The 12053-nt window shown below is 36.2% G+C and overlaps 1 protein-coding gene across 2 annotated transcripts in view; it reads right to left on the reverse strand.

The window, feature by feature from the left end:
- The window catches only part of LOC121324686 (neuronal PAS domain-containing protein 3-like), a 231108-nt gene that overhangs the window by 177830 nt on the left and 41225 nt on the right, over nucleotides 1-12053 (reverse strand). For both annotated transcript variants that reach the window (XM_041266803.1, XM_041266804.1), the window contains exon 2: nucleotides 720-818. In XM_041266803.1, the coding sequence (XP_041122737.1) occupies nucleotides 720-818 (99 nt within the window). The remainder of the gene's footprint in view (nucleotides 1-719; nucleotides 819-12053) is intronic.

A 12053-nucleotide genomic window follows, 5' to 3' on the forward strand; every position in this document is an offset into this window, starting at 1 on the left:
AACTAAATTATAAGGCATTCTGTGATTCTGTGGGCTTGAGTAAAGCTGTTTCAGTGTTGCACTCCCTGTGGAATATGGAAAAACCGCACTTTGCACAACTGCTTTTATTTCAGTAGTTTGGTAACTTTTAACAGGTTCCAAAGCTTTAAATGGCAAAGACTCCCCGAGTCACAGATCATGTGTAAACCTCACAACCCATATAGCTATATTTTAATAAGCCTATTTTTATATATATATATAAAACCCAATTCCCAGCCAAGTCTTCTTACAAACAGCTAGTACAGTGCATGAATGCAACATGTCTTCTTGCTGGTTCTGCATGCGGATGCTATGTGATGTGATGGACTCTTGATTTACACTTAAGATACAGAGCAATACAGCCCTGCCTTTTCAATGAGAAAAAGTGCATTTCAACAGATAAATGCTGTGGATCCAATAAGGGAAACAACATAAAAGCACATCATTTTATAGCTCCATCAACTGAATTTAGATAGCGTTATTGCCGGCGGTACAGTAAGCAAGGTTGCTTATGAGAGTCATGTAGCTACTAAAGTTGAATGTGTGCTGGAATACTGTACAACGCTTCTGTTACTAAGAACATACAGTCTGCACTGGCGGTCTTTTTTACAATGTTAAATGAAAATGTTATAATGGTGCGCCATTATTTTTTTAGATCCTGATCCTATCTGGAGGGAATGGGGGAGGAGGGAGGGAATTACCATGGTGATGAGGTATGTTGTTGCCCTCCAAGGTGGAGTGTCTTGGGCCTAGAAGCTGAACAGGAGCTGGCATTAGCTGGCCTCTCCCAGTAGGGGTCACTGTGGAGAAACGTGAAAATCTCTTAAAGGCTTTCGGACAGAAGATGACTAACCCCCCCCGCCCCCCCAAAATAAACTCATGAATATTCTAAATAAATAAATAAATAAGATTTCCAAATGTGATGTGTTTTTTTTTCCAGTTCTCTAGTGTTATCAACAGATGTGTGCACTTTTGGAGATTAATATAAAAGCAAGAATTTAATTACCGGTCTGCTAGATTCTACCCGGCATCTATGACTATTCCATCAGCTTCTCCAAGTGCAATGTGCCATAACTTTGAAAGCTAACTTTAAAAGATTTTGTCAGATAAGATCTTATAAAACTCTTCACTGACTCACCTAACAAATATACTTTAAATTCCTTTATGTCACATCCCTTTAGTTTTCTGCAACTAGGTTGAAGATGGCAGACAAGCTCTATATATTACATTTTGTGGCTGAAATTGACTTTAACTGTATAGTGAATTATTGAAATTTTAGTGACCCTCCAAAAGGGTCTGTCAGAACTGATACCATATTCAATTTTTCAAATGCAATGCTTGTGTGTGTGTGTGTGTGTATATATATATATATATATATATATATATATATATATATATATATATATATATATATATATATATATATATTTTGGGAGAGTCATTTTGCAATAACTTAGATAAAGCCAAACTTTAAAAAAAAAAATAAAGGTGCCAGAGTTTCATTGCAGAAATGGAAAAAGCAGACACCAGGATTTCACTCTAGCTACATAACATTTAATAATCCCAAAATTGTGATGTGCATAAAATTCACAGCATGTAACAGTATATTACTGCTGCAACTTCCCTTCTTGGTTTTACACTACAGTTTATCTTTCTTTTGATTGTGCTTTTGTTAATGCAGTATGTTACATTTTGTCTTTCATGACTTCAGACACGGTTTCTCAGTTTCACACATTAACATTAAACATCATTAGAGAATTGACAGAACTTAGACACAGACATAACCAGGCATTTAAAGAAAGGGACTTTTTTAAATGAAAATCACATGTATGTAAAAATCAATAACAAAGCATTGTATATACAAAGCATGTTTCAGTGTACTACATTTTAGTTAATTCTGTATTGTATTCCTGAACTTCTTTCAAAACACTTTAACCACATGTTTTCAGCCCTATCAACAATCGAAATAACCTTGTATGAGTGGTCTATTGTACATACTAACCCATATAAATAGGATGTATGATGCAAAGTGGTATATAGCACAACGATTAGAGGGCTAGCAGTAAAGGAATGCAATCCTTTTTAACCCATTACTTCAGTATTTATTTAGGTATTTATTTATTTTTTTACAGTAGTGGATTTACAGTAATAGATACCAGTAGGCATTGTAATTGTTTCATGCAGCAAGCTTGTATTAAAGTTGGACCATCGAACACACTACAGATCTGAAAGGCGTACATGCTTTTTGGAGAGGGGACAGTATGGTAGAACAGTTGAAATGTCAATTAAATTATTGTTTTAATCTTAGCTGGAAATAACTACAATTTGATTTGGTGTGGGGCTGTGTCAATGATTGCAATTTTCTCTGTTTTGCAATGGCTGTGTTCTATAAACATGTTGTCAAACAGCAGAACCACAAAATTGCACATTTAAATTATGGCCAGAAACTGGAGAGTTATCCCATTTATCTAAATAAGACCAGTATTACTCACTATTTTAAATTATACACTTTTTCTCACATATGGGAAAATCTCACCCTGTCTGCTCTTTGTATTAAATAAACTGCTCACATGCTCCCTTTAAAAAATTTTCTGGAAAACTTGCCTTATGACTGAGAATGTGTCACAGCAGCAGTTAAACTGCTCCAGCCGTATGCAAGCACACCTGTGATCCGATTGTATTTGATTTTTTTACACATTTAACATTTTAAAATGCCTCCTTCCAAGCTAAAGTCTTGTTGATGTTTCCTCTTTATACTGTACCAACTAAAGCTACACTGAGGATAAAATACTACATAATAATGCATGGTTCTATTATTTTCTGCCACAGATCAATGTATGCTTTATTATAAAGACACTGCTGAAAATAACATGCTTCATCTCAAAGGATTTCCACAGGCTGAATTCTGGATGGCTTTGGTTCATAATTGATCAATCAACAAACAATCATTAAGAACATGGAACACATAATAAATGTATGGTTACAGTTTTAAGAAAGTTGTCTACTGCATATAATCAAGCATCAGTTTTGAAGGTAAAAGAAACATGCAGAGAAATAAACAAAATAAAAAAACGATGGACTCATGAGACAAAATACCAAAAAGGTGAAGACATGGTTAACTGTGTGAGATTGGGTCCTTGCAGTATAGCTTGGTTCTATTAAGGCAGGCACATATTTCAGAGTAGTGCTTTAAAGCAAAGTTGAATAAAAGGTATGCAATTCCAAAAGGAACATAAATCAAGATGTATATTAAACTTCGCAATTAGCCTTATCCTGGTGGATTTGTTGTGGCACAATAAACTCAATGAGGTTGAACAGGAATTAAAACAAGGGTAAGCAGCTGATTCATGGCTGAAAGAGCCTGATTAATAATCAGAACAATGTCACTGCATAGGAGCCTCTTACCACAAAACTACACCAACCACAACAAACAGGAGCTGACATTTTTATTGTAACTTTACAGTGCCTTCAGGGGTGGGGGTGACTGGTTAGTGATATAGAGGCATTTGTATTGATGTCAACTGCAGTGTTCAAGGTGAATGACACTTACAGGTAAATTCTCTAAACACCGAGTCAATTTAGATAACGCAGGGTGCTTCTGCCTTCCTTTTACTGGAAAAATGACCAGATCTCTGAAAAACCAATCCTTCAGGTGACAGATAAATCCTAGTTTGCTGGGCACTAAGCTTCATTCTTGACACCTAGAGCTGTTGAAGGCTATTTTTACCAGTTCAACTGAATGTTGCTGTGCATTTCTAGCTGGTAGCTGTCAGGCAAAAACAAAATGATAGGTTAAGCACTTTGTGTATGAGTGTTTTAAACAATATAGGACGGACACAAAACACTCTTCTAAACTTGCTGCTGTATTTATATTTAATATCCCAATATCCAATTACACATGGGTTTAGGACCCAAGTTTACATCTCAGGTTATTTATAAAGGTTTGGCAGAACCAAAAAAAAATCAATTTCCTTTTTTTTATCAAAACAATAAACACATGAATCAGTGTAAGTTCTTGGAGATTGTACTGTTTTTTTTTTTTTCAAAATATGTCATTATTTTCAAATCACTACCTCTTGGTATGAGGGCACAAATATTAATAAGAGAAGCCAGTGATGCTTGACATTACATGAATAGCAAGTCAAGATCATTTTAGAAGGAACAAAGTGGGCTTAGGCTAAATAGTGTACAAGACGGACCTTTAGAAAATTTGCATTTGTAACTTGTGTCTTTACTCACCTGTATATCAAAGTATAGTACCGCAACACCTGCTTTTTTCTTTTACACCAGTCAACAAGTTTTTGTGTTCAATGCATTATTCAAAGTAAAAGGATTTATGTAATGCACTAAAGTTCCCTGGGCTCCCTATAATTTGAGCATTTTCTTCTATAAAGGACTGCACTCGGCGCGCTCATCTCATCAGGCAGAGTATAAGGATTAGCTCTGAATAAGACACCACGGAATGTCAAGCCTATCAGTTACTGAACATGCATCAGACAAACTTTGTCTTTGCGAGAACCTCTGCTCTGCATTTGTCATCCGCCTGAATAATTAACAAGTACATGCTGCCTGCCAGCAGCTTAGGGAATTCATTTCCACCTATTACATGCACCTCACGTACACAAAAAGCACAGACCACACACAGCTCTCTACTGGAAACCTCCATGCTAGTCTTTTTTTCCCCTTTCTTTCTTTCTTTTTTTTTTTTTTTTTTTAAGAAATCAGATTGTTCTGATGTGGTTATCCTACACATAAACCTGCATCCATTTCATTACTGGCAGTCAAGAGCTACTACATCTTGCATCATTATACTGTGTCTTTGGGTTCTGTGATTTTAATGATGCTTGACATAATATCATGAGATATAATGAGAGTGTGTAAGGAGTGTTGTGTGTATTTTCCATACAACATGACTAATATAACATCTCTTCATGAATTATTTTAGATCGGTGTGAGGTTTTGATCAATTTATATACCTAAAAAGGCATATTACTTTATATTACAATACTATTTGCTGTATTGGCAGGCACAATTATGCATGTTTATTTCATAAAGCACATGAAAGAAACCTGACATGTTTATATTGCACCTGCTGCATGGGCCAAAGTGCACTCTACTGTGCTATTAAGAGTTTAATAAGTATGGGCATCGATTCTATATATGTACGAATAACATATCCTTGAATCAAACCCAACACCAGTGTCTGTCTTTGCCAAATACTGAAGCTAAGGACTGACTGATGAGGTCTGTTCTGTCATTTATAATCAGGTGCATTAGCAGTGCGCAATTGTCAATGCTGCTCCTCATTTGGAGGTTTGTGTGTGCTGCAAAGGACACAAAGGTCCTCAAAAAGGATTTAATAACTTAGTCCAGATTAGTGGTATTTAAATTCTCAGTAGCTTTAAGAGATTTTAGGCTATGAGATGTGCAGTAGAAAATAATAGACACTTAGATGAATATTTAGAACCCAGTTGGAACAAATCCGTTTAAAGCTCTCAAAGATAATGTTTGAAAATCACTGCTGGCATCTTTGATTTACTAAAGGATGTGGCTTAGGAGAAGCATCGGGTCCACAAAGTTTGTCAATCATTCTGTAAACAAATGTTAAAACTTTTAAAACTTCCTAATGTGATTGCTATTTTGTACACTAGAGGCTTCTTTTGTATTGGTTAGATAAAAAACATAAAGTAAAGGAACGTCAAAATAAGTTTAAAAATAACCTGCTTTTGACTGCTCTTTTTAATTTTCTGCATGGCTGAATTTGTTTACAAAATGGAGACAACAATTATTACTACCAGTTAAAAAGAACGTAGTAAATACACCAGAGACTTGTTTCTCTTGACAACATGTTTGATGTTAGACGCCTTTATTCAATATACATCATTAACCCAGGAACATTCCGGAGTTTCTTCCACTTAAATCATTAATAAACAACGAAGAAAACATCCTCAGGAAAAAAAAAGTACATCCAAGCTTGTTCTCAAAGAAGCCATTTGTTTAGCAGAATGTATTCCTTCATTTACCGTATATACCAGTATTTATATACATTCAATTATTTTGGAAGATGATGCAAGCATCGACTTTCATAATATTCTTCTTCAGGCTGAAAGTATTCTGGAGGATCCTGTCGTCCTCCAAAAGGCTTCTTTTCAAACACTTTTTGAACCACTGCCTGCTGAGTGATGAGGAGAGCACTCATATGTGCAGCTCAATGGGAACAATGTCCAACCTCCGCGAGGTATTCTACTATGTAAGCAATGAACCTAAGCTGGAAGGCCTAAAGGATATGGAGAATACTGGTACACTGAACGTGAAAGAAACAAGAGACTTGGTAACCATAGCAACCAACCGAGAGGCTTACGTCAGAACAGGATGACAGGATTACGCAGAAAAGTTAAAAAAGAAAGAAACACACACAAAATTGCCGTATAACTCTATGAAGAGTGCCCAACAGGGAGGTTGGCTAGAAGAGAAAGCTCTCCATTGCTTAAATAATCAAATCAGTCGACTGCTTAAATGGAGGTTTTATTAACCAGGTTATGGGTAGTGTTACCTTAAGTGTGATGTAGCATTTATTAAGTTCCTGGATGTCTTGGCCCTTTGTCTTTACATTCAGCATTTTGAAAATCAAGTTTCCAAGCTCGAGGGCATCTTTTTATACCCAAGAGATTAAATAAAATAATAACTCTAACCCACACTTCTGGGATCACAGGAATTCTGAATTTTTCTACCACTGTCAAGTGAAGACTCTTTGATCACACACCAGTTAAACAATGAAAGGTAAACTTAAGTCTTAAAAACCTAATGGTGTCTTCAATTAAAGTACAAATTCCTGACATTTTAGCCTGAACCGAGTGATAATTTGCAGTATTAAAATAATTTGTAAATTCACGCATTGCCCCAGTTACTGTATACATGAAATTCAGTAAGATTATAATTTTTTTTTTTTAAAAGGTTGCATTATCAATATTATCTCATACCTTGTAAATGAAGAACTCTCTAAAATGCCCTCAAGTGCCTGTTGGAATAACATTCTGACACATTTCCTGTCTCACTTAGCTCCATAGGGGTTCACCAAATACTTTTAATATCAATGCTTTAATATTCTCTCATTATGCATTGACAATGGCACAGGCCTGTTACACTGAAAGTGCTGTCAGCAAATAATTCAAATTTTACATGTAATTGCAAACTTTTTGATGATCTGGCTCAGCATAATACAACTAGCCTAAAGGTCCTGAACAAGTCTCCTTGCTCATTTTGTTGACAACCTTTTAATAAAACATGCTAACACATATTCATCTGAGACCTCCCATTTCCCTGTATTTTGTGTTGCTGGTAGCTCTTGTACAAAAAATATGCGCTTTTAGAATCATCTCTACAACCAGCTATTAAATCATGTCTTGATTATAGCCTATGGGTAGAAATGGCACCATGAAGATGTTTGCAAGAAGTTACAATAGGAGCAGAATCTGGGGCATCACTATAATGATGTTGTAGGAATGAATAAAAAACACTATTAATTTACAAATAGCTGTTTTAATAAATGTTTCAGCCTTTTCAATCACCCATTATGTTACAGTATTTTAAAATACAGACCTTCCAGTTTTCATAGGCTTAGATAGCATGTAATAATAAAACGAAACCGTATTTCTGTATCACCAAAAACTTTATCACCTGGCACATTTACAGCATAGAAAATCCATGTTTTTGGAATCTAATACAGTACGCAAACATATAATCCATTTGGTCCTTAGGAGCACTCCAGCCTTGTGGGTACAGTTACAGTTCAGCCTAAAGCAGATAGAAGTATTTATTATCCTTGTCTCCTAAATTGCATATATAGACACAAATATATGGTAGCATCAACAGAAGTAAAACTCCATTCACACGAACCGTAGGCAGCTTAAATGACTAGTACTACTACAGAATTAACCTAAAATGCAAAAATGAAAAACATGCTGCACAATGCTGAAATTACTTTAATTGATAATAAAAAACTTAATTACTAGAAAATGAGAAACAAATGCAAAGAAAAGGTACACTAAAAAGGTGTATAATTAGGCAATAACACTTCTGGTTATTACTCTTGTATTTACACAAATAAAATGTTGCTTTTGTCTGACTGCTGTTGCTGTGCTAACAGTTTTCAGATGACTGAACAGCGCTCAAAAGCATATTCAATTCTGGCAAAATCCACAACACAACATTTTTTTTTTTTTTGACTACCATAAAATTATTTGTCTGGAAGAACTGCAAAACACCGCGCAGCTCCTGTTTTTTTTTTTTTTTTAATTCATATGTTATCCTGCGTTATCCCGAGTTTTGCTTTCAGTATCCACTTGGCAAATGTAGTCGCACCCTTTTCAACATGAAATGCTTAGGATCCGGGGCTGGATTCTGCAGTTTTCACCTACTACTGCAATCTCACTGTCAGACCCAGCTAGGAGACTGCTGCTGCCTGAACCGTCTGCCAAAGATTGACAGCAGGACCAGTGAAACTGCAACGGACTTAAAAAAGTGTGAAGGATCCAAGGATGGGCACTTCAGGTTTGCTGTTATGTTACAGGCTATTATATATGAAAATAGAAATGAGGACATTAGACAACAGATAGGAGAAAAGACAATGTAGAAGCAGATTGACTTCTGAGCAGCTAATATGGTTCAATAAACTAGCTTTTCAAGCTCACTCAGGTTGATTTTGAATAGAGGCAGGGAGGAAACTGCCACCTACCATAGTTACGAGCTTAGCAACCACTCTTCAGGTGGGGATGAATCTAAATAAAATACTTCTGATCCCTTACTGCCTTGACCTTGCTGCTGGTGAGGAATATGGACAGATCCACAGATGTATCAATTGGTCTTGTCATTTTGTAGGAGGTGGAACCTTTTCAATACTGAATAGTCAGAGTCACATAATGCATTCCACTAATTTTCTGTAACTATACCATTCCATTCCATGCTTGTCAAAGAAAATGCTATACGCTTAATAAATTCGCTCTGATGCATAAGGACGCCTCCTCATCCTCCTCCTGCATCCTAGCATTAGCAAAACCCCAAATCCACTCAGTACAGCAAAGAAACAGCACTGTGTTGCACTGTAGCCTTTATACCAGGTTATTTAGACAGCTCACGGTAATTGCTGTTGTGGCATTTCATTGCTTCAAAACAGTTTCTAGTGTGTATAATTAAATTCGGTGTTTAAAATAAACACCGCAAATTGTCAAAAACTATAGGCTAGCACATATGTCTTCTACAGCTACAGTAGCTACACATTTAGTATAATAATAGAATATTTGCCCAGTTACCAAACATTAAAAATGAACTCTTTAGCTAAATAGCAACGCAATCTATGTGTGAGAATCACTTATCTTGGGCAGCTGAATTTATACTAAAGCACAAAGGGATCCACAATTCATTTTAGCAAATACTACTGTACCTTTAGTCTCGCAATACCATAATAACCTTTTCTATACACATGCTGTATGCCTTCATGGCCTTGATTGTACAGTATCTAGCTCAGCATATCTTAATATAGAAATTCACAGCTTCTACTTTATTTATCATACACAGGGCCTGAAACTCATCTGAAGATCAAACTCAGAAGATTTTAAGGAGGTGGCCCAGCAACCCCTATGGAGTTCCAACTGCTTGATAAATAAATGTACAAATCTCATAAATTTGTTAATGCAATTCCCATAATACATGCAGTTTAATGGAGGGCGAGATCAAAGTAGAAAAGCTGAAGGCTTCAAGAGAGTGTGTGGTGTCCCATGCAGTATTACAAGAACGTCAGACCAGCTGTACTAACCCAGACTGAACCTTTTAAAACAGCCTTGTGATCAAATACGACACACACAGAATCAGCGTGGAACAAAATGAAACCGATTAAACTACAACAACATACAGCCTGTTTTCCTCCCAAACATCTTGTTTTAGCTTCCTAACAACACTTGTTAAGTAAAACTAGACTGGATTCCACCCTCAGCTGTTAGTCCATGCTCAATGGCCAGAAAGCACACTGAGCCGACTTAATCTGGATATCGAACAAGGCTTTGTCCCTCACTCCGGGGAAGACTCTGTTTAATATAACATTTGTAATTCAATGGGAGTAAATTAGTACATGTGACAGCATAAAGGGTGTGGCCATACATTGAAGCAACTTTGACCACACCTATTAAATGCGCAGTGTACAGGGTCTACAGTAGTTAGCAATAAGTTAGTAGTGTGAAAACAACAAGGTAGTGGGTATGTCAGACTATAACTGCATTGTGTGCAAAGTCAAACATCGCCAAACACAGAGGCAACTAATTAGATAACAGCTAACAACTGTAGGCCAAATATACAACATAAAATAGCAAATGACACACAAAGTCAACAGGTTCAACTCCTTGCCACAATAATATTGCCTCATGGTGTGCTTACTTCATTTCTGTGGCCACTATCTGTAGTTAGAATGCAGTTTATTTGCACTGCTAGTGCAGTCAGAGTGTTAGTATTCTAGAAGTCAATATACAAAAGCTTGCTGCATTCTCAGAAGACCTTATTTTTGTAAAAGCGGTATCCTTTTTTTTTTCCAGAAAGCACTTCAGTAATTTGCTGAATATATTTGAGAGGATTTTTTGAAAAAAGTTGAATTTAATATTGAACTGCTGCTTATCACTCTTTCACTGCAAATCATGTCATAAATATTAAATGCTGTCTTCAAACCCCAATGCAGCTTTCCACTATCTCAGGAAAAAGAGTACATGTACATGTTATCACAACAGCGACCCAACATGTAATTTCCCACAAAAATAATTGCATGGTAAATGGTGTTATTTTTCTGGTATTTCAAACTTTGGCAGAGCTAACCAACTAAATGACTGCTTGGCTTTGGCTAATGTTGGCAAACAGACAGCATAAGCAAAGATGTACGTCAGTAGAGTAACCACAAAACCAACTGCAGCAATCCAGCTGCATGGTTTAAAATAAATAAATAAATAAATAAATCTCTACAATGTTTCCCATTGTCCCCTTGCTGTTAAAGGCTGGCCCTAATAGTGTGCTAGATACAGCGGATTGGGGCACCCAAATGGACTGTGCTGCACATATTATGGATACTCGGTATAAATGTCTTTATTTGCCCCAGGATATCTCAAATTCGATGCAACATTAACATTTCTAATCGTAATTATTACAGTTTTTTATTTCGTTTTTAAGATAGTTAAACTGCAAGGACAGAATCAGGGCTGAGCCAAGCAGTTAGTTTCCAAACAGCAGATACCAAACCTGGAAATTGCACATTGCTCCTGGGGACTCACAACAAAATCTTTGGCAAAGAGATCAGGTAAGAGATGTGGCAGATGCAGCAGTGAACAGCATTACTAGGCTCAGCTCACCTTCTGGGACACACTCAGGCTAGCTTCGCTCCATGAACAAAGACCCCCTGTAACGTCAAATCAGGGTACTCTCATTCATTTCCCCCTTCAAAAATGTTTAGCTTTAACACATCTGGTACAATTTACAATGACTTTGACACACTATATGCTGTATAGCAATGAGGCAACGTGTGCAGTTTCGGTATAACAAAAACTGTATATAACTGGTTTATGCCTGGCTGTATATTCTCTGAATGAGGACCAGATTGGATTTTTTTTATTTGTTTGTTTGTTTCTTTAAAGAAAATGCATCCATCCAGCTTACCCTCTATCAAGCTTTAAATGTTGGTAAACTTTGGCCATCATAAAAACTGTTACTGTAGGTCAAACTGTATGTTTGACAAAGTTCTGTCGCCATTATTTATTTTTATAATTACAGATTATTAAAAAAAAAAGTTATCAGCAGTTACTGCAATAAGCATAAATGCCAAGGGGTTTTGTACATTTAAAATGTGCATTTTGTGCACAAAGTACACAGGTATTTTACATGCATTTCAGGCTGTAAGACAGGACTGGTATCAATTGTTCTTAACTCATTCAGCAATTCAATGCCACTGACAGTTTTTATTAGTCTTATATGTTTATTATATGTTTATTTGGATTTGGATGCATACA

The sequence above is a fragment of the Polyodon spathula genome, chromosome 12 (assembly GCF_017654505.1).
Source record: "Polyodon spathula isolate WHYD16114869_AA chromosome 12, ASM1765450v1, whole genome shotgun sequence".
Classification (NCBI taxonomy): domain Eukaryota; kingdom Metazoa; phylum Chordata; class Actinopteri; order Acipenseriformes; family Polyodontidae; genus Polyodon; species Polyodon spathula.